Source organism: Pseudorasbora parva, chromosome 20, assembly GCF_024679245.1.
Source record: "Pseudorasbora parva isolate DD20220531a chromosome 20, ASM2467924v1, whole genome shotgun sequence".
Taxonomy (NCBI): domain Eukaryota; kingdom Metazoa; phylum Chordata; class Actinopteri; order Cypriniformes; family Gobionidae; genus Pseudorasbora; species Pseudorasbora parva.
The window spans coordinates 8,015,760-8,040,349 of NC_090191.1; the positions used below are offsets into that span (position 1 = coordinate 8,015,760).

Here is a 24,590-nt window from a genome sequence, read left to right on the forward strand (position 1 = left end):
GGCCAGGGCGGCGCGGTAAGAGCAGGACTCCTGGGTGGTGCGGTCAGTGCAGGGGGCGCCAGGGAGGCGCGGTGAGAGCAGGACGCCTCAGCGGCGCACGGAGAGCAGGACGCCTCAGCGGCGCACGGAGAGCAGGACGCCTCAGCGGCGCACGGAGAGCAGGACGCCTCAGCGGCGCACGGAGAGCAGGACGCCTCAGCGGCGCACGGAGAGCAGGACGCCTCAGCGGCGCACGGAGAGCAGGACGCCTCAGCGGCGCACGGAGAGCAGGACGCCTCAGCGGCGCACGGAGAGCAGGACGCCTCAGCGGCGCACGGAGAGCAGGACGCCTCAGCGGCGCACGGAGTGCAGGACGCCTCAGCGGCGCACGGAGAGCAGGACGCCTCAGCGGCGCACGGAGAGCAGGACGCCTCTGCGGCGCACGGAGAGCCTCGGGGAAACTTCTCCAGTCCAGCAGTATCCACCGGCACTGGGACCACCGGAACACGATCCACCGGCACTGGGACAACCGGAACCAGATCCACCGACACTGGGATCACCGGAACACGATCCACCGGCACAGGGACCACCGGACCACGATCCGCCGGCACAGGGACCACCTGCACACGATCCGCCGGCACAGGGACCACCTGCACACGAGCCACCGGCACAGGGACCACCGGAACACGATCCGCCGGCACAGGGACCACCGGACCACGATCCGCCGGCACAGGGACCACCGGAACACGATCCACCGGCACAGGGACCACCGGAACACGATCCACCGGAACACGATCCACCGGAACTGGGACCACCGGAGTGGTGGATGACACCCTGTGCTTCTCCCAAGCATGCAGGACTGCCACCACAAACCCTCCCATTACGGCCCTCCAGGCCATGTCTGGACTCGGGATTCCCGGACTCGGGACCCCCGGAACTGGCACCGAGGGAGAACTTCTCTGCTGAGTCCTCATTGTATGGTTGGATCCTTCTGTCACGTCACGGACACGAGGAAACAGGAAAATGGTACGAGGACTCAAGTGCAGAAAATGATATATTTATTTATAACAAATAAAACATAAACTCAAAACAAAACCCACGAGGGGGAAAAACACATAATAGAATAATAAAATATAAACTTAAACAAACCAACAGAATCACAGGGAGGATGGAAGACGCAGACATTACACAAGGATCCAACACAGACTGACAAACACAAGGAGCTTATAAGGGGAAGAAATCAAGAGGGAACAGGTGGGGCAAATTAACCAATAATCAGATAACAAGAAGGGCGGGGTTGACAGTAGACCGGAGACATGACAAAACCCACATGTGCACACAAGACAGGACAGGCATGTGACAGGAATGTACTGGCCAGAACAAACTTTTGTTCTTGTTCTTGCCACCTCAAGAAAACAAACAAAAAAAGTGTTGTTCTTGCAGAGTATGTTCCAAGCTTTGGAAGTGAGTGTTCACGACCGGTTTTGACCGTTAAAAAAATGGCAGACGGTTAATGCATAGCAGCCCATAGAAACAGTCGCTAATGAGGCATCAACGTTTATATACTAAGGTCAGCACAATTGGAAGGTCTAAACCGAGTTTGAAGTGTGTGGAGTTAAAATTCTAGGATGAGACAGAGTTGTATATTTAGAGTCAGAAAAATAATAAGTTTAAATATGATTTCAGTAAATCTTTCTCAAGACTTACCTCAACTTAATGATAAAAATACAATAACCATATAGTTATTTTTCTGACCTTATTTTATGTATTATTAAAAATAAGAACAAAGAAGCAAATTACACACAATAGGACAAACATAACAGATCAAAGGCAGAAATTAAAGTTTTTCTGGTACAGTAGATTTCTTTAAAGGGGTGATGAATTGAGAAATTAACTTTCCCTTGAGCTTTTGATATATAAAAGATCATGGTAATATAAGATTATCCTGCAAATTTCAGAGCTGAAAACGTCCTTGTTAGCAGTGATGGGAATAATGGCGTTATAGATATATGGCGTTACTAACAGCGTTATTTTTTTCAGTAACGCGTAATCAAACTCATTTCTGTTTGCCCCGTTACAATGTCGTTATCATTACTGAGAATAAAATGCAGCATTTCTATAATTGTGCTTACTGAAGCGTTTTTCATTCGAACAGGCATGCTCTTTGTCAGCGGACCTGCAACCTGTGTCTGTGTGTTTGTGAGAGAGAGTGCGTGCGTGCGTGTTGGGGGATGGGTATCAGAGGTATGCATGGGTCCGATTTTGTAAATCCGTACCCGCGGTGCGTTAAACCGCATCCGACCCGTTTTCTGACACGGAGCACTAATTAAAATCCGCACCCGACCCGACCCGCTTAAAATAGAACCGACACCCGACCCGCTCCCAAAATAAAATCAGTTTAACATATAACATTATATAGGCCTACACATTTATTGCCAGGTCATACAAAAGTAAATACAGCACCGCGTCACGTCTTTAAAATTCAAACACATTATTTTCAATGAGTGTACGCACACATGCAGCAGCATTCGGTGCCCTTCCGCAGCGACTCAGGAAGTTGTTCAAAATTCTGCTGCGCCACAGAGCGCAAATGTACTGATTTCACCCTGTGCTGCAAGATGCACACATCTTGCAGCTCTTCTGTCAGATGTGGATTCAAAACTGAGCTTGCGCATGGCATATACAGTCTTGTTCAAAATAATAGCAGTACAATGTGACTAACCAGAATAATCAAGGTTTTTAGTATATTTTTTATTGCTACATGGCAAACAAGTTACCAGTAGGTTCAGTAGATTGTCAGAAAACAAACAAGACCCAGCATTCATGATATGCACGCTCTTAAGGCTGTGCAATTGGGCAATTAGTTGAAAGGGGTGTGTTAAAAAAAACAGCAGTGTCTACCTTTGACTGTACAAACTCAAAACTATTTTGTACAAACATTTTTTTTTCTGGGATTTAGCAATCCTGTGAATCACTAAACTAATATTTAGTTGTATGACCACAGTTTTTTAAAACTGCTTGACATCTGTGTGGCATGGAGTCAACCAACTTGTGGCACCTCTCAGCTGTTATTCCATTCCATGATTCTTTAACAACATTCCACAATTCATTCACATTTCTTGGTTTTGCTTCAGAAACAGCATTTTTGATATCACCCCACAAGTTCTCAATTGGATTAAGGTCTGGAGATTGGGCTGGCCACTCCATAACATTAATTTTGTTGGTTTGGAACCAAGACTTTGCCCGTTTACTAGTGTGTTTTGGGTCATTGTCTTGTTGAAACAACCGTTTCAAGGGCATGTCCTCTTCAGCATAGGGCAACATGACCTCTTCAAGTATTTTAACATATGCAAACTGATCCATGATCCCTGGTATGCGATAAATAGGCCCAACACCATAGTAGGAGAAACATGCCCATATCATGATGCTTGCACCTCCATGCTTCACTGTCTTCACTGTGTACTGGGGCTTGAATTCAGAGTTTGGGGGTAGTCTCACAAACTGCCTAAGGCCCTTGGACCCAAAAAGAACAATTTTACTCTCATCAGTCCACAAAATGTTCCTCCATTTCTCTTTAGGCCAGTTGATGTGTTCTTTGGCAAATTGTAACCTCTTCTGCACATGCCTTTTTTTTAACAGAGGGACTTTGCGGGGGATTCTTGAAAATAGATTAGCTTCACACAGACGTCTTCTAACTGTCACAGTACTTACAGGTAACTCCAGACTGTCTTTGATCATCCTGGAGGTGATCATTGGCTGAGCCTTTGCCATTCTGGTTATTCTTCTATCCATTTTGATGGTTGTCTTCCGTTTTCTTCCACGTCTCTCTGGTTTTGCTCTCCATTTTAAGGCATTGGAGATCATTTTAGCTGAACAGCATATCATTTTTTGCACCTCTTTATAGGTTTTCCCCTCTCTAATCAACTTTTTAATCAAAGTACGCTGTTCTTCTGAACAATGTCTTGAACGACCCATTTTCCTCAGCTTTCAAATGCATGTTCAACAAGTGTTGGCTTCATCCTTAAATAGGGGCCACCTGATTCACACCTGTTTCTTCACAAAATTGATGACCTCAGTGATTGAATGCCACACTGCTATTTTTTTGAACACACCCCTTTCAACTAATTCAACTAATTGCCCAATTGCACAGCCTTAAGAGCGTGCATATCATGAATGCTGGGTCTCATTTGTTTTCTGAGAATCTACTGGACCTACTGGTAACTTGTTTGCCACGTAGCAATAAAAAATATACGAAAAACCTTGATTATTCTGGTTAGTCACATTGTACTGCTATTATTTTGAACAAGACTGTATAATGTGCGCGTCTGGCGCTGAGCTTCCCCTTCGGTATGCGACCCCCTTGAAGCCTTGTGTGATTTTTTTTAAGTCAGAGAATCCTGGGAGGGTGCGCAGCGGCACGAGCACAAATAACCTGATATTATTTTAAAATTATTTGATTAACTTGAAATAGAGGCAAGACATATTTTTGTAGATGTGTTCCTAAAAATATGCATACATTTTTACGTTTGCACGTGACTGTTTTAAACCCGTGTTAGACCCGTGTTTTCCCCTTGTCCGACCCGTACCCGTATCTGACACAGTTGGATGTTTTTCACCCATTTCCGTAAAATTTGCGGGTCGACCCGTCGGGTACCAGACGATCCGTCGCAGGACTCTGGTGGGTGTAGTACACAACTGATTATGATAGGTGGGTGGGAGACAACCACAACTGATGATGATTCATGATTGGCTTAGGTAGACACACACACACACACACGCGCTGTCGCACACACCAATGACCAGGAGGAGTCAGAGTGATATCATGTCCAATGATTTCAAGGGTAGCTTTTGCAAACTGGAAGCATGCACTACTTTTCCCTCATTGAGGTGAAAGGTAAGAATGTTTATGTAACGTGCAACTTATGCCCAGGAAGAGTCTCTCCACGTCGGTGGCAAGTAATTATAATCTAATGAAGCACTTCACATCGTTATATGCCACCACAAAATTAGTGGCTAAGAACCCAAAGGATAATGTGAGCTCCGCTACCAAATGAGGAGACATTGCCACGTCATTAAAGAAATATTTGTTAGCCAGTTGGGGTCTGTGCAATAAATATTACAGTTCTAAATAATATACTTTGTTTTATTGTTCCACTATAGTGCTGATATTTACAATAACGTATTGAATTTGATAGGTGTCTCTCACATTGTCCCACAGCAACACTGAAATAGTGTAGATTAGTCTACAATGTTTTATAATAATAATGTATTATATTTAGTTTCCATTTTATTAATTTAACATCTAATATTGGGGCAAGTTATTTGACATATTTGAACATTTAAAAAAAAGTGTAACACAGTAGTTACTTTTCCTGGTAATTAATTACTTTTATAATGGTGTAACTCAGTTACTAATTGAGTTACTATTTGTGAGAAGTAACTAGTAACTATAACTAATTACTTTTTTTTAAGTAACAACCAACACTGCTTGTTAGTCAAAGAAAACCTTTTATTTCCTTTAGAACCTTTTATAAGTGTTCACATCTTGACATCATTGACTGACGAAACGGAGCAGAATAATAATAAGCACATGTAATTCAGTAGCTCTTGACTTGACATTTGAAGGGTGTGCGCGCACGTGTGTGTGTGTGTGTGTTTGTGTGTGTGTGTACAGTTATATCGAATGATCGTGCAGGCTATGTAATACAAAAATAATAGTCCAATCAATCGCGGGTGGATGAGAAATAAATCATTGTGTTTGTTTGATAAAGACGTACTTGAATCATTCCAGTTGCCGCTTTCAAATCAACCCCTCCCTCATGTGAACTGAACTGATAGGTGCATAGATATGACAGGAGCTGAAGCTCATTAAATATATGCAAATGTTATCCAATCAAAGCCGTGGGCGTTTGCTTTCAAGTCTCCAGTGCGTCACCTCATCAAAACCCATTGTTTTGGAGAGAGCCTCAAAACCAGTGTAGAAAATAGCCTAGTACTTATTAGTTATGATGTTTTTGAATGTAAAAACAACACAAACGTCATTAGTTGACCGCAGACAACAGTATAAAAAAATATAAAAAGCCAGTTGACATGAAACCTTTAACATGTAGAAACAGATGGGATTGGAAGGTCAAAGGTCATAAATAGTTCATATGGGTCACTCGTCTCTGAACTGGTGCTCCATGCAGAAGAAGCGAAAGAAAGTTTGACATCCTCTATTAAAACATCACACTTCATCAGTTACTGTCTTTGCTATGGTAAAAGTGAAGTTTATTATTATATTGAATTATTTATGTTGATTCCAACACAAGAAAACACTGACATTATTCACCACAACACACTCACAAAACACTACATGGTGAATCCAGACCATGGTATTACCACAGGGCATAAAGAAAAAAACATGCTTTCATCATGTCAGGAGACTTTCTAGATCAGGACAACCTCAACAGTTTACAGTATGGTCAAATGATTCCAATTTATATATTTACATTTATTAATACATTTACATTTATCAATTTTACAACAAATGACTTTTTTATTGAATGATACATTATAATGAAAGGTAAGTTTGACAGTAATAATAAAATGATGTATGTGACACTACAAAAAGAACTGAATGACTGAGTTTAAGACCTTGTCCACACGAACACGGGTATTTTTTGGACCGTATAGACTTTTTTTACACGGTTCGGCCGTTCATCCACATGGAAACGCAGTATCAGGTCACTGAAACTGAACATTTTTTTAAAACACCTGCCAGGGTGAGGATTCGCCGCTGACTGCTTTGTTGACGACCCTATGGTTGACGATTCTGTGCAATGGCGGTGTCATGACAAATCCTGTCCGCCTATGAAATTGTGTCCGCTGGTAGCGATTTTAAATGCCTGATCAAAAGTTGTTATACATGGTTCTGGACAAGCAATTGTTTAAAAATAAACTATGAATTCATTGCCATACTAAGTACACACATACACACGCAACACATTTATTTGAAATATGTAATTAATTGCTATGGGAGCAAAAACATGTTCTGAATTATTTCAACTGAAAAACTAAGTACCAATACAAAATCATGACATAGTAATGTACCTATAATGTAAATAATAAAGAATTTAAAAAAAACCCAGCAATATACAGAACAAGTGCACAAAATAAATTGATTATATACGAGAGATGCGTATATATCTTATATACTTATATAACCACTTATAGCTTCAGTTATATACTACTAGTATATGAAATCTATGATTTGTAAGACATTAAAGACTATTTTAACACAACATAACAGCAAAAATCAAAACGCGATTTTGTAAGATTTGTAATCAGGCTCTGAACAGATTACCTATTAAAATTTCTTTCAGCCAATAGAATCGCTCTGGGGGTCCTTGCGGACACAATTTCATAGCGGACAGGATTTGTCATGACAGCGGACGTAGCCCACATATTGCTGATAGTAACTGTGCTATAGAGAAAATAAGCCTCTATAACATCTTTCTGTTACTGATTTAGCATCTACTCAAAGCATTATGAGTAGAATCTCTCTACAGTCTATTCTGATTCATCAACACAGTTTCACTGATGATCCAGGATAAACCTTAAACCCAGGATAGAGCGGCTGAGTGAATGTGGTCTGGACTGTGTGGATGAGGCTCATTGTGTCAGAGACGCTGTAGAAGGACAGAGTTCCTGCACTGTGATCCACATACACTCCTACTCTATAGTGATCTACTCTACTGTGATCAGTTTTACTGATGATGGGCTTTACAGTGAGTTCAGTCTTTATGTTATTGTGTCTGAATAAGTACCTAGAGGGAAAACAGATCAAACTCCAGGACTGATCATTAAATCCAAACTCACACTCACTACCCGATCCTTTCCTGCTGATGCTCTTATATGACACTGATATAAACACACCATAATAATCACCACTCCACTCAGTCTCCCAGTAACAGCGTCTACACACACTCTCTATACACAGGACCTGACGTACATCAAATCTGTCAGGATGGTCAGGATATGACTGCTCTTCGTCAGTGTAAGTAATCTCTCTGTCACTCTCAGACAAATGGAGGAATTTATTCACTGTGTTCAGGTCCAGAGTGAGTGGATGTAAATCTAATGAGAAAAGAAATGCATATAGGTTTAGAACAACTTGAGGCTGAGGAAATTATGGGAAAAAAACCTAAAAAACTAAAAGCACATTATGTGAATTATTCTAACAAAATAGACAAAGATCCTGGTCAAACAGGTGCATTCGAGCTTCAGTTAACATTAAAGAGAATATTGCAGGTAAAAAAACTGAGATGAACATATAACCTTGTATGAAAATGCCATATGAAAAGGTAATGCAGGATTTAAAATGTTTTAAAAAGACATAAGAGCACAAATTTAGCAGATAAAGTGGCCGTTTCGTTGGCTGTTTGTAAAAACTGCTGTTTTTTTTCAACATCGCGTCATATTACGTCACGAGAGGGAGTCGTCTGCCAAGCTCTGCATTGCCTCAGTGCAGAATAGGTTGGTATTCTGTAGCAATCAGTGTATTTTCGGTAGTTTTTCTATTTAAATGTATCATTGTCATGGAAAATTATTGTGTCCAGCCTGTCAGGACATTGAGTCCACAGGTTTTCTAAAAAAAAAAAGTTAGAAAAGCTGCATTGTGGTGTTTTGTGCAGGTGAAGAGACGGGACTTCACTTTTGCATCTGCTTTGACACACACTGTGTGTGTGTGTGTTCACTTTACACCGTGGATTATCAGTGATATGATGAAGTTTAACATTGCAATACTCGTGTAGTTAAAGGCTAATATTAAATGATTAAACACTCACATGCAATGATTCTTGGTTATTGTTTTTACATGAATCAATTTCAACATTGATTAATACAAAGTATGTAGGCTACATAAACACAAATGCATAGTCTCACACTTTAAAAAAAAAAAGTCAGGAATTATGTGCTGATAATGTAGCCTATACATATTTTATTCAAGCCATACATATATATATATATATATATATATATATATATATATATATATATATATATATATATATATATATATATATATATATGTGTACATCGTTCACTCAAATACATACTCAAAACGTCATACATCCTCACACTATCGACGGTGAATCGGCACAAAATAAACCCATAACAGAATGAGTGAATAAAGGATCACAATAACACGTTATACTTTCTGTGGCTCGGCCGCAGCGGAGTGTGACGGTCGGTCACGGATCCGTCAGACGATCAGCTCGGAGAAACCGCGTGAACTGAGCACCGTAACTGAGGCGATCCGGGCGAACACATACACACGAGCGTTCGTGTTAAACAGAGACTGGAGACTCAAAACAGAGACTCAATGTTGCTGCTAGCTTTAGACAGAAAACATTACTTGTGTGCAAATGCATAGAACAGCAGCCCTTTCAACAGATACAACCAGAGGGAGTGAGAGCAGGCGTGCGTATGTATGTGTGTGTGTTAGGGTTGCCACCTTCAATACAGAAAAATAAGGGACGCCTGCCGCAGCGGTGGCCACACCCCTCGGGGCCACGATGACCACAGTCCTGATGGTGTGCCAGTGCAGTGGTCGTATATCATAACTTAAAACATATTTTCATAATTTGTATATATCTTAAGATTGATACCAATGGACATTATAATAGGATATCTGCTATTGAAATCAGTGTGAACAGATGCACTCAGTATAATACAGCTATGACAATGAAAAACAAACTCAGCTGCTGTAACCTAGAGGGGAGTGGGATAAGAAATTGCTAATTAACTCGAGTAATTTTATAGTGTTGTGAACAAAGATTTTGACTAAAATATTTGTCATTGTTTGCAGTAACACCATCCAAACAGTGAAACCACACCTAAATAACTGTAAATGATATAATATCTACAATCATTTCTGATTTTAATAAAACACTTAACAACATTTTTATTTTTGGTAAGTTAAGTAAATATATTTATGTATTATTCCGTTTTTATATAGTCTATTGTTAATTCTATAGTAGGCCTATTGGATGATGCAATTATTTAAATTTGTTAAGCATAACAAATAGTTGTTTATTTTACTCCTAAAAGGTCCAAAGGTCCTATTTTGATTAAATATAGGATATATATATATATATATATATATATATATATATATATATATATATATATATATATATATATATATATATATATATATATCTTATTAAAGTAATGTGTCTGACTGTACAACTTAACCTTAATAAACAAATCATACCATAACATCATTAATGTAGCCTACATTATTAACATTATTTCTTAATAGGCAGCATATGAAATCTAACGTTATCAATCAAAAAATTTAGGTGATAAAAAAAACAAAAAAAAAACATACACTGTCTGCCTCAGGAGATGCTTGAGGTATGAAGAACTGTGCGACAGTGCTTTGATTTCGGTGAGCTCTTGCATTTCACAGGCCAGTGTGCGCCACTGAAAACACTCGCCGACAAATCGTGCAATTGGCTTGGTATTCATTGCCGTTGACACTTTCCAGTATTTAATTCTTCCGACTCTCGTCTGTACCACTGCATCCGCTTGCGTTTCTGCTCTGAAACTTTTACAGCTGGACGCGGGGGGTATTTGGACCTGCCTCCGCCATCGTTTCAAATGGTTTCTGACTCTGATTGGCCGTGATTCACGGCCCGTGAACCTGAAACAAACCAATAAAACAAACCAACAACGGCAGTAACCCAATTAGGGGCAGAATAGGGCGTGTCTTCACACAATGCGGGTGGACCTACGTAAAATACGGGACAAATCGCGTCCCGTATCAAAGCAATACAATCATTTTTCCTGAAAATACGGGACGATTCCGTATTTCACGGGACGGGTGGCAACCCTAGTGTGTGTGTCTGTAAAAAAGGCACTGTATGGTTGCAGCAACTGAGCTATAGCATAATAATACTCATAGATCTAGCCTGTGACATTGTTGTGCATGATTTGGCAATAAGGGACAGCCATGCTGGTGAAAATTGAGCCAACTTAAAGCCCTGCATTTATGCCCGAGCCCGACGGGCAACGGCTTTATTACGCCCCTATGCATTTTGCGTAGGTGTAAGGTAGGCTATAAGACAACCTGCATGTTCTTTTTATTTATTTCTTTGTTTTTAGATTGTTTAGCTCCGTTTGCGAGAGCGGCGAGCAGAATCAGCCTGCCTCAGCTCGTCAAAAATGCCTTTTACTGTGGTGGTAATAGTAGGCGAAATTAACTAACATGGTGATGCTTGAAGTGTTTTATATCTATGGATTTTATTATAGGCAAGACAAGTCAAGAGTTGATTTGAGAGACTAAATCGATTAATTATGCGGTTAACTCACTGTCGGCCGCTGGCCGCTTGGTCGTCACTTAAAAAAATTAAAACTTTAATTTAACAAACAAAAAAATGCTCTAAACTTTTTTCTAAATTAACTTAATAAAGAAACAAAATGAAATATAACTACTTTGACATTAAAAACAAAACAGAACTATTTTAATGGCTGCAAAAATGTAAAAAAAAAAACAATAAAAAAAAAAAACACGGGCTCCAGTCGGACTCGGGCCAAGAATTTTGATAAGCTGTCGAACAGGGGGCGGGCTAGGGCCTCAGCGCCTTGGGCCAGGGCCGGGCTAGGGCCTAGATTTGAGGCCCGTGCAGGGCTCTAAGCCAACTCCCAAATTTTTTGATTTTGTATGTTTAAAAAATATTGTGAGATAGGGAGGTGCACGACCATACGAGCATCCACAATGTCCACGCGAGAGAAAAACATTGTCTGCAAGCTCGTATGACAGCAAAAACAGCACCGGGTAACGTTACGCCCCGCGCCCAGCTTTAACGTCTAATGTGGACGGCGAGTGTGACTTAAGCCAGATGGTCTGAACTTATTATTAGTTTCTGTTATTGGTATCAATACTCCTAGATGACCAATACCAGCTTTGCGATTGCCTGACACATGATAATTATCTGCAAAGTTCTGTAATCTGAGCACAGCGTATAATGTTATGAGCCAACTCTCTCACCTGCTCTGTTTTCCACCGTTTCTCCTCACACAACAACTTCATTCATCTCCTCTAATCGTTGTTCTATCTAATCCTGGCTTGTCCCTTATTGTGTGTCATAATTGCATGGCTGTGGTCTGCCATATGAGTATTAATAAATATTTATAATTTCCACAGCATCCGAACTGCCATTGCGATCCATTGTTTTCCTATGGTTGAAAGTCACAGCACTCCCTCTCGTTATGTCGCTTACGGTTTGCGCATTTTTAGATGGGGAAGTAAAATTTTCTCACAAAAACGACTCAAAAAGCCTTATTAGCATATTTACAAGAATATTTTAAAATCTAGGTCCTACATTATTTTTTTATACACTGACTCACTGGAGTCTCTAACCTGCAATATGCTCTTTAAGCTACATAAAACAAGTTAAAAGATTAAAATTACACTTACACTCAAAATGTCACTTTAGACCACCACTGAGTGTTTGTATTAGCTTCCTGTCGCAATATAATATGGATTTCATTCATATAGGGATGTTAAACCATGTTATATTGATCATTTTATATGGAGCTAATCACCACACCTGCTAGCAGTCATAATGTAAACATCCATTATTGATATAAAATAGCCAAATTGTTATTGTTTGAATTTTGTATTAAAATTTAAAAGCGTAGAATTGTTTTCATATCAAAAGCAGGTTTGGTAATTTGGCGTGAGATTTCCTTGGGCAGAGTGAGATCATCAGACAGAGCTTAACAGCGTGTCTCACGCCAAATGTGTGAGAGTTGGCAACCCTCTGTGTGTGTGTGTTGTGTGAGTGTGTGTGCGTGCGTGCGTGCGTGTGTGTGTGTGTGTGTGTGTGTGAGAGTGTTGTGCATGTGTGACTGTGTTGTGCTGCCCTAAATCCACCTGTAATTACTTTCCCAAACCCATCACACACACAATTGAGTTTTTAATTGATAAAATAGCTAAATTAAGGCCTCCGGAAATAGTGACATAATATACCGATCAGTATGCTTTGACTAGGCCGCCAACCTCATGGGAGGCTTTTAAACCAATAACTCTAAAATCCCTCGCCGAAACTATGGCCCACCCTCAAACCCTCCTTCTGCCCCTCTGATGTTATACATCCTCGGTTTTTTAAATTGTTAATAGAGTCCATTGTCCCCGCCCTGTTAACTTTCATCAACAAATGGTTATTTACTGGCTCGATCCCTTCATGCCTTAAAATGGCTTTCGTTACTCCAGTACTCAAGAAACCCTCCTTAGACATCACTGTTTTAAATAATTACCGTTCCATTTCAGTGAGTTCATTTATTTCAAAGGTACTAGAAAAGGCTGTATTATGTCAACTTCAGTCATTTCTAAATTCATCAAAGACTTTTGAAAATTTTCAGTCTGGTTTTAAGTCCTCTCACAGCACTGAATCCGCTTTACTGAGAGTGCTAAATTAAATTTTAGTTGCTACAGATTTTGGATACCCTGTGGTTTTAGTTCTTTTAGACTTAACTGCAGCTTTTGACACTGTCAATCATTCGCTCTCTGCATTATCTCTGCATTAAATTCTTTAATGGTCTATCTCGATGAGGTAAAGCTTTGGCTAAAAAGTAACTTTTTAACATTGAATGATTCAAAGACAGAGGTCATAGTGTTTGGCTCATCAGATAAATTTGAGTATGATACAACCACCCTTGGTGATTTATCGGTTTTTAATACAAGCTGTTTACGGAACCTGGGAGTTTTCCTTGATAGGCTCTTAACTCTATAGAAACAGGTATCCTCTGTTGTCGCCTCTAGTTTTTTTCAACTCCGCCTTCTCACTAAAATTAAACATTTTGTTCCCGAAAAATCCATGGGACAGCTATTCATGCATTTATAAAATCTCGCTTTGATTACTGCAATTCAAAGTACTGTGGTATCTCAAAGTCCCAGCTTGTTCTTCTACAATTGGTCCAAAATGCTGCGGCCAAATTTTTAAAACGAAGACAAAATTTTTACCATGTCACTCCCCTCCTACGAGCTCTCCATTGGCTACCAGTCAAATTTAGAATTGACTATAAAATTCTCTTAGTTGTTTACAAATGTCTGCATCATCTTGCTCCAAGTTGCCTGACTGAACTTCTACATTCCCATAATCTATCCCGCAACCTAAGATCTAGAAATCAAAATTTACTCATGGTTCCTTGTGCTAGGCTCAAACGTTGAGGCGACAGAGCTTTTTCCGTGGTGGGGCCTAGATTGTGGAACAGCTTGCCGACACAAATTAGAGCAGCTTCCTCTTTGGCAGTTTTTAAATCACTGCTGAAAACCCATTTGTTTTCCTTAGCTTTTAATGTGTGCTAATGTCTCTGCCCTGTAAGTTGCAAACACTTTTTTTTTTTTTTACTTTTTTGTTTAGTATTTCTTTTTAAATTAGTGCTTGTAGACTGTGAGATGTTGATGTAGCTTGTACTTGTACAGCACTTTGGTCAGTCTGGTGACTGTTTTTAAATGTGCTTTATAAGTAAACAAACTGAAACTGAAACTTGTGTGATAGAGAGTGAGTGTGTGTGTGTGTGTGTGTGTGTGTGTGTGTGTGTGTGTGTGTGTGTGTGTGTGTGTGTGTGTGTGTGTGTGTGTGTGTGTGAGCCTGTTTATGTGGTTTATGAGGACACAAATTTGTATAACTACATGGGTATTACACTGGTATTACACTATAAATGTGGTTTATGAGGACATATCAAATGTCCTCATAATTCAAACGGCCTTAAAAACATACTAAATGATGTTTTTTTGAGAAAGTAAAAATGCAGAATGTTTCCTGTGATGGGTAGGTTTAGGGGCAGGGGCAGTGTAAGGGGATAGAAAATACGGTTTGTACAGTATAAAAACCATTACGCCTATGGAGAGTCCCTGTAAACCACATAGACCAACATGTGTGTGTGTGTGTGTGTGTGTGTGTGTGTTTAGACGTACATTTGTGTAGTCCTGCTGTAATCCTGATCTCTCCTCCATGATCCAATCTACAAGACACACACACAGTGACAGTTAATCAGTGAATCAGTTAATCAGACGGATCTGAATGCTCACAAATCCTTCGGATGAGATGTTAAACCGAGGTCCTGACTCTCAGTGGTCATTAAAAATCCCATGGCACTTCTCGTAAAGAGTAGGGGTGTAACCCCGGTATCCTGGCCAATTTCCCTAGATTGGCCCTTACCAATCATGGCCTCCTAATAATCCCCATCCACTGAATTGGCTCTATCAGCCTCTCCCCTCTCCACCTATCGCTGGTGTGTGGTGAGCGCACTGGCGCTGTTGTACTATTGCTGCCGTTCCATCATTCAAGTGGATGCTGCACACTGGTGGTGGTTGAGGAGAGACCCCTGTCATGAGTGTGAATTGCTTTGGGTGTACAGTAGTACATATTTGCACTTTGAGATTCTTCAGAATGAAAAGTGCGTTATAAATAAAATCTATTATTATTATTATATGAAAGCACTACAAAAATGCCTCATTCATTCAAAATGCCTCATTCAAATCAAGCAGGTCAGTGTTTAGTGTCCACCAGTAGCAGCAGCACAGCTGGGAGAGTTAAAGGGATACTTCACCGCTTTTTCATATTAGACCATGTTATTCCCTTATCTAAGACGAGTTGATACATACCTCTCTCGTCTCAGTGTGTGCACTTAATCGCTTTGACACACGGTGACGATCTGATAGCATTTAGCTTAGCCCATAGAAAGATTCGACAATTCTTATTTGAATGTGTAAATACTTAGTTGGGGACACCCTTAATTCATAGTGTCATAGTGTAAACAGGAAACTAGGAGCATATGAGGGTTAATCATCACTTGATGATTTAATCATTTTATTAGCTTCAACACTGTTGTAGTGTTACTTTTTTACTCTCTAGACTGGACTCAAAAAGACACAGAGTGTTCATTTAACACACTTTTAATGTGCTCTTTTACAGCTGTGCACTTTTCTCATTTATTTGTATTATTATTCTTATTATATACTGCAATTATATACTATATTATATACTGTTTTGAATTTGAGAAAGTTACCGAAGTCCACTAAAACATAGTAGAACATAGTATTAAACACTCTTCCTGCTTAACATACTTGAGTTTGTCGAGCCTGCAGTTTTGATGGCTGAGTGTATCAGAGAGTAGCTTCACTCCTGAATCTCCAGGGTGATTGTAGCTCAGATCCAGCTCTATCAGGTGTGATGGGTTTGACCTCAGAGCTGAAGAAACATAACGACAGCCTTCCTCAGTCACCATACACCCCGACAACCTACAAACACAGTCCACATCACATTAGTTTGACAGTCGTCATAAACAGTCATTTGGGTGGGAGCTGTTAATTTCAGTAGTTTCAGTTACAAAAGTAACAAAAGTCAACAGAAACATTTATACTCCAGTAAAGTAGAAATATACTAAAGAAATTGAACAAAGTATTTCTACACTGCCACTAGACACCAGGGGTCAAAACTTGAAGATGCATTTTTAATTGATCACATTGTCATTTCATAAAATATATTTTTGTGGTCAATTATCATAAGCAGGAAGAAATAAATATTCTCCCAAAACATTAAACATTATATCTTTCATTTTTTTTAAAAAGGATTTGATCCTACACAGAAAACAGTGATGCAATACTGTGCCTGAAATATTACTGAAATAAATATAAATATAAAATTTAACCTCTTAACCTGCACCACGATTTTTGAGAATTTTCTGAAAACATACTCAAATAAAAATGTCTGCAGCTCTTAAACCCTATGGTCTATATTCATAAAACTGGTCTTATTTTAAACTAGACAATTGAAATGTAGTTACCCAAGATTCATAATAACTCAAAGTAATATAGGAACAGAGTAAAACAAGGGGACATATACGTGAAAGTGACTTGTGAAACGTGAACGTTATTTTTTTATTCCCTTAGGAAAGAATGTATGAGATTTTAATGTTGAGGCCCTGAAAATAACCTAAATATAAAACTGAAAGTCTGATCATGTTTTGATTCAAATTTGACGATTATACTTTCAGAAATATAACTTCTGTAAGTTTTTATGTCAAAAAGGGACTAGGCTTCCTTTCAAAAAGGCAATTTATTTCAGAACATATGTAATTGTAAAAAGAAAAAACCTGAAAAAAACTCAAGCATTATTTACAGAATTTGACTATTTACAGTTTCTATATTAACTATTTACAGAATTTGAGATGGTAAGAGCTGTTACCCAGGTAAGTTTGAGCAAACTTGGTTTTTTCAGGCTCAAAAAGGTGGATTGGTTTTTAGCGGTGTTCATCACCATGGAAACTTGCACTACATGGCTAACCTGCTCTGGAACAGGTTCGAGATCACAAACCCAAACTGGACCGATCAACTACAAGTAAAGATCCAATAAAGCCACACCCCCTGTATCTCAAATTTGCAATTTATAGTGAAAGAAACGTTAGAGACAAAACTGCTCATCCTTTGGCGCTAATTATTTATTATATTTATATTATACGAATTATAATTACTTTTAATTAATTTAATATATTAATATAATTATTATATTAATTGACAAGTAGACAAATATGAATATAAATATAAAACATGCATTCATAAATCTTTTAAACAACGTGTATTCATTTGAGCTATTTGTGAACCTATAATTATTAGGCATATTTCTTCAAATCATGCATTGATAGATTAAGATAATCTTTCAGCTGCCTTCTCAAACTCTCGCTGCAGCAGCAGGGTTTATTCCTGCCTTGTAAACTCATTTAATTTCATAATAATTTTCAAAACGATCTCTCAATCTTCAGAAGAGAAGTGATTCAAACGGACACTGTGATTGGCTGTTTGCCGCAGATGTCACAATTTCAGGTGAACACGCTTCAAAGTTAATCACAAACTCAGAATTAAAGCTGAGTTGAAGGAGAACGTTTAATACCGAGCTTTGAGAAACCGTTGAACTTGATCTAAACCAGGTTGGATTTATCTGGATTTGTCAACTCTAAACCTACTCTGAAGCTCAGAATTTGTTCAGCAAGCTTCATGCAACAGGCCTCTGTTCAAGAAGCTGTCAATCTAAAACTCACTAGCCAGAAATCTAATTCAATATTAAAGTTGCAAGCAGCGATGAAAGGGCCCTCGTACCCAGGACCACCGCTTTTTTAATGTACCACACTTCCTTCTGCCATCAGGTGAATATTGCCATGTAGATGTCTTAAGACCACCAGGACTATTATCAAACATATGAAGTTTGGGGCAGATCGGATTTGGTACTTCGCTGAGAAAATTCTAAATATTTCACTTCCTGTCGGTTTTCAGATTTCGTACTAGGAGACTTTTTTTGTAGGTACTGGGCTGCTAAATGTATCTACCGAATTTCATACTTGTACATTAAATGTAATGTGAGGGGCACTTAGTTGAAATTTTGTAGGTGGTGCTATCAAGTCATTTTACCACGCCTAATTCTGAATCCCATAACAGACGTATATTTTTGCAACTTACAAATTTGCTAAGTTCCTTGAGATTTTAAGTGTGTTTAGTCCAGAAAAAAAGCTATTAATTTGGAATAATAATGATAATTAAAGCTGCAAACAGCGATGAAAGGGCCCTCGCACACGGGATCACCACCACCCGGTGGCCTCAGGAAAACAGCAAATTGTTACCGGTATGCGATTAAGCGGGTAAATATAGGAGAAATAGGGCAATGTCACTACAATGTGCCACATTTCCTGTTGCCAAAATGTGGCACTCTGACTATAACTGAATACTGGCATGTAGATGTCTTCAGGGCAGGACTCTTATCAAACATGTGAAGTTTGGGGCAGATGAGTTACAACAACTGCATGAGTTACAACAACTTTTTGTTTCATGGCGTTAATCACATACGTTAGCACTTAACCACATGTTGTATGATTTGATGTGTTTCTAACAAGTTTGGTACTTCATGGGATATTTAAATGAGTTTCTGAGAGTGAATTATAGTGTAAAGCATGCCATTTCCTGTTTCTAGCAGGTGGCACTATGACTAACTGAATATTGGTATATAGATGTCTTCAAGCCAGGACTCTTATTAAACATGTGAAGTTTGGGGCAGATCAAACTTTGTATGCCTGACTTACAACAGCTTTCATTTTCATGGCGAATCATCAAATTTTGTCAGGCCACCACAGACACACCCTTCACCTAATTCTGAAACCCATATCAGATGTAAGTTTTACCACTTCTGCGTTTGCAAAGTTTCATGAGTTTTCGAGCAAGTTTATTAAAATACGATTAATTTGGGAGAATAATAATAATAGGCTGAGCATTTACAATATGTTCCTCACACCATCTGTGCTTGAGCCATAATTAGTCAAGTATGACCAAACTGAGTGCCGCTGAGCAGTGACTTTACAGATGCTGCCAAAAAAAGGAACACCATTTACCTCAGTAACTCCAGCTTCCAGTTCCTCAGTCTATCAAAAAGAAGCTTCACTCCAGAATCCTGCAGGTCATTGTTACTCAGGTCCAGCTCTCTCAGGACAGAGTTTGAGGATTGTAAAACTGATGACAAATGCTCACAACACTGAGCAGTGAGATTACATATGGAAAATCTGAACAAGAAAAACAATAATTGCATAATGAATAAATTAGACACAATTTTAGTAATTAACTTAATGAGAAGGAAAAACATGAAAGTATTTGAAACTCAAACCTCAGTATCTCCAGCTTACAGCTCTTCAGTCCATCAGAAAGAAGCTTCACTCCTGAATCCTGTAGGTCATTGTTACTCAGGTCCAGTTCTCTCAGGACAGAGTTTGAGGTTTGTAAAACTGATGACAAACTCTCACAACACTGAGCAGTGAGATTACATATGGAAAATCTGAACAAGAAAAACAGTAATTGGATACTGAATAAATTAAACCGAATGATTTTTGGTAATTAACTTAAAGAAAAAAAAAAATTGAAAGTATTTAAAACTCAAACCTCAGTATTTCCAGCTTACAGCTCTTCAGACCATCAGATATAAGCTTCACTCCTGAATCCTGTAGGTCATTGTTACTCAGGTCCAGCTCTCTCAGGATACAGTTTGATGACTGTAGAGCTGAAGATAAACTTTCACAGGACTGAGCAGTGAGATTACATCCCCATAGCCTGTGTAGAGAACAAAACAAACAGGGATATTAATGTGTTTTTTAGGTAGGGTTTATAATCCAGGGCCTGATGTATAAACTTTGCGGGCACAAAATGTATCATGATTTATAAAAAATAAACTAAGTGAAAATCTGTGTGCACCGTACGGACACTCTAGACTGTGTACACACACTTTAACTGGAGTCAGCAAAGTAATAAATTAAACTGAATTATTTAAACTGTTTTACATCTGACATACACATTTAAATTAAACATGTCACACTCATTCAGTTGGAGTTAAGCACTGAAATGACATGTAATCATTATCATCTTGGTTACGTATGTAACCCTCGTTCCCTGAAGAAGGGAACGGAGCCGTACGTCGGAACTGAACCGACGAATTGGGATCTGACCTTAGAGACCTATCCACTTTGAGTGTATAAAAACGAGCCAATCGGATATTGGAATGTGATCCGCACATTCCACGCTCCACCCCGCAGCGCGGGTATGAAGTGGAATGGCAGATCAATGCTTTTTTTCTGCTGAGGAGCTGAATTAGTGACTGGGCTCCTAGCGGAAGCACAGCACCTGGCGACGGGATTTACGTCTCCGTTCCCTTCTTCAAGAAACGAGGGTTACATACGTAACCGAGACGTTCCCTTTCAGTCGGTCACGTTCGACGTACGTCGGAACTGAACCAACGAATTGGGATCCCTCTGGAAAACGCCAGAATGCTGGCCCTTCCAGCGTCCTGCTTGAGCGCACTGGACTGTCTAGTATGGTACGGAAGTCAAGGCTCCAAGCAGGGAGGTCAGTCACTGCTGTTTTTGCAAGACCCACTTAGAGTGACTACTGAACGCTGGGAAGCGTGCCCGTCTCGGAAGAAGGTACGCTGCAGGGCCATGTCCTTCAGAGAAGGCTTGGTGGCGGAATACACATAAGGACTAACCTGGCAGGGTAGTGCAACCTATGGCAGTCTCTGGGGTGGTTTCAACCTAATTGTAGGGGGAAAGAACATGCCCAGAGACGACAGAGCGGGGCTCTGTCAAGGGAAAAACACGGAGCTAGCCGTTAGGGTAGCTGGTACCGTGGAAAATACACATATGGGGTTGCCGTGAGGGAACCGCTACATATGGACCAAGCCTACAGCCACGTTCCACAAGCATACGGGTGCAGGCCTAGCGTCAGACGGTCCGCAACGTCTGACACCGCATGGGGTGACGGAGGAGCTCGACAGGGTTAGCCGGTTTCCCAGGAAACACAACTGGAGACAATAGACACACGTATCCGGCCCAGAGGGTGGGAGTGGCATTGCAAGCTGACAATTAGAACGGGCACTTAGCGCTCCTGGCCACCAGGGCCACGGCTCTACACGGAGGCTAGATAGAATATAGCGAACGTGTTAGGTGTTGCCCAGCCTGCAGCTCTACAATGTCTGTCAGCGAGGCGCCTTGAGCCAGCGCCCAGGAGGATGCTACACTCCTAGTGGAGTGAGCTTGCAACCCGAACGGGCAAGGCACGTCTGCCGATTTTCGATAATGCGATTTATCACGATAATGAATATGCACGATATTGTTATCGTGGGCACTTTAAAATATCGTAAATAATAATTTATTAACAATTTATATTTTTTTTTATAATGCACTCAAGAATACTTTGCCCATCAACCGTATAAATGCTCAACACCGCTGTATTCTGCGTCAAAGGGACACGCGCTCAGATATAAACAAGCCAAACGTGTGTCTGCACATGACTGAACCGGTGAAGGAGACGCGCTGCTGAAGTGCCGCTCAGTGACAGCAGAGGGCGCTGATGAACTGCAGAATGAACCAGTTACCCCGGAAACCAGCAAACAAACAAAAAAACGCGTGTAGTTTTTAAAACAGCCATTCGTTTTTGTAATCTCAATGTTGTTCATCACAGCACCAAATACTTAATACTTAAAGACTTAAAGGCTATTTATTTTCAAATTTAAACATTTTATGTTTTAATCTGGACTACAACCCTAATAATTAGAACTGTTCTAATTATTTGTTATTGTTCAGTATAACTTATAGTATAACTGTTAATTCATTATTACCAAACTGACAATGAGAAATACTTATAAAGAATTAATCATTCTATGTTAATTTCTTAGTTACTTTTTAATAACATTAAAATCAAAATCAAAATAACTTTTAATGGACCTAAGATAAAACTAACAATGATCAGTATTTCTTAACTAACATTAACAAAAACATTATACTTTCTGTACCAAATGTAGCTATTGCTCAATCTTAATGCATAAACTAATGAGACCTTATTGTAATTTGTAAGCCTACCTGTTGTTCTTTATAGACTAATTCTTTTGCACTTTAATCTGTTTGAAAATTGTACTTTTACAGCTCTGAAAAAATCAAGAGACCACTTAACATTGATTTCTCAATGAGGGGTCTCTTAATTTTTTTCCAGAGCTGTATATATTTTTGGTGCATTATTGTATTTAAACATTCAGTTATTTTTGTTTTTACAAAATAAATAGTTCTTAAAGCTGTTATGCTATGGCAACACTTTTTTTTGTGCAACTTATTTAAATATTGTGATAATATCGTATACCGTGATAAAACTTCATCAATTAATCGCAGCATGAAAAATTGATATCGGCACATGCCTAGCCAAGACTATAGCATCCACTATCCAGTGGGCTAACCTCTGCTTGGAGACAGCCTTTCCCTTCTGCTGGCCTCCGTAACAGACGAAGAGTTGCTCTGAGGTCCGAAAGCTTTGGGTCCGGTCCATGTAAATGCTAAGAGCGCGGACTGGACACAGCAAAGCCAGGGCTGGGTCTGCCTCCTCTGAAGGCAGCGCTTGCAGGTTCACCACCTGATCCCGGAAGGGAGTGGTAGGAACCTTGGGCACGTACCTGGGCCGGGGTCTCAGGATAACGTGAGAGTTACCAGGCCCGAATTCTAGGCACGATTCGCTGACCGAAAATGCGTGCAGTTCCCTACCCTCTTGATAGAGGCCAATTCAGTCAGGAGCACTGTCTTCATTGACAAAATTTTAAGCTCAATTGACTCCAAAGGCTCGAAGGGTGGGCTCTGAAGTGCTCTGAGCACTAGAGCTAAGTCCCAATAGGGTATCGAGGTTGGGCGAAGAGGATTTAGTCTCCTCGCACCTCTAAGGAACCTGACGATTAGGTCGTGCTTCCCCACGGACTTACCTTCAACTGTGTCGTGGTACGGCGCTATTGCGGCGACGTACACTTTGAGGGTGGAGGGAGACAGCCTTCGCTCCAACCCGTCTTGCAGGAAGGAAAGCACGACATCAATCGAACACCTTCGGGGGTCTTCCCGGCGGGAAGAACACCCCTCATTGAACAGGTTCCACTTCAGTGCATAGAGGCGCCTCATAGAAGGGCTCTAGCTGAAGAGATGGTACCTACGACTGCTTGTGGTAGTCCATCTAGAACCTCCGCCACAGGGTGCCATAGGGTGCCCCATCCCTGAGAAAGAAGGTCCTTCTTTAGGGGAATGGGCCATGGAGGGGCTGTCGCGAGGAGAGTAAGTTCTGGGAACCAGGTCCATTTGGGCCAGTAAGGCGCAACTAACAAGACCTGCTCCTCGTCCTCCCTGACTTTGCACAGAGTCATACTTGCGTAGGCCCAGGGGCCAGCTGTGTGCCAGTGCATCTGTGCCGAGGGTACCACTGGTCAGGGAATAGTACCACTCAGCTGCTTCCGACTCCACAGGAGCAGGTGGCGGGCGAGTTGGAACATGCGACGGGAGCATAGTCCATGCTGTCCGTACGGACCAGTACATGTTTGCCACGTAGCAGCCCCTTGAGGCGGCGCAGAGCCAAATGTACTACTAGCAACTCGAGGCAATTGATATGCCAATGCAATTGCGGTTCCGTCCACGGACCCACAACTGCATGCCCGTTGTACGTGGCCCCCCAGCCTGTGGTAGAGGCATCCATGAATAGCACAGCATGCCTGGACACTTGTTCTAAGGGCACCCCGGCCCGGAGAAACGTTGTTTGGCAGCAGTACAGAGTCACTGGGACCTGGTACTGGCCGCTCTGCCGCGCCCACCTCAGGACTTGGTCATGAAGCCAGTGTTGGAGCGGTCTCATATGAAGCAATCCGAGCGGCGTCACCACGGCTGCAGATGCCATATGCCCCAGGAGCCTCTGAAAAAGTTTCAGTGGGACCGCTGTCCTGCCTTTGAACATATTCAAGCAGTTCAACACCGACCTGACTCGCTCCTCCGTGAGGCACGCAGTCTGGCTGACCGAATCCAGCTCCATACCGAGGTAAGAGATTCTCTGAGTAGGACAGAGCTTGCTCTTCTCTCGGTTGACCCGAAGGCCCAACAGGCTGAGGTGACTGAGCACCGTGTCCCTGTGTTCGCACAACTGCTCCCGAGACTGGGCGAGAATTAGCCAGTCGTCGAGATAGTTGAGAATGCAAACGCCGTGTTCTCGGAGTGGAACAATGGCTGCCTTCGCGATC

The 24,590-nt window shown here is 40.8% G+C and overlaps 1 protein-coding gene across 1 annotated transcript in view; it reads right to left on the minus strand.

Annotated features, from left to right (window-relative positions):
• Positions 1-7,543: 7,543 nt before the first annotated feature.
• The window catches only part of LOC137049047 (NACHT, LRR and PYD domains-containing protein 12-like), a 29,057-nt gene continuing 12,010 nt past the window's right edge, over positions 7,544-24,590 (minus strand). The window contains exons 5-9 of the mRNA XM_067427440.1: positions 19,952-20,119; positions 19,680-19,847; positions 16,103-16,276; positions 14,951-14,997; positions 7,544-8,097 (exon numbers count right to left, since the gene is read on the minus strand). Coding sequence (XP_067283541.1) covers positions 7,544-8,097; positions 14,951-14,997; positions 16,103-16,276; positions 19,680-19,847; positions 19,952-20,119 — 1,111 coding nt within the window. The remainder of the gene's footprint in view (positions 8,098-14,950; positions 14,998-16,102; positions 16,277-19,679; positions 19,848-19,951; positions 20,120-24,590) is intronic.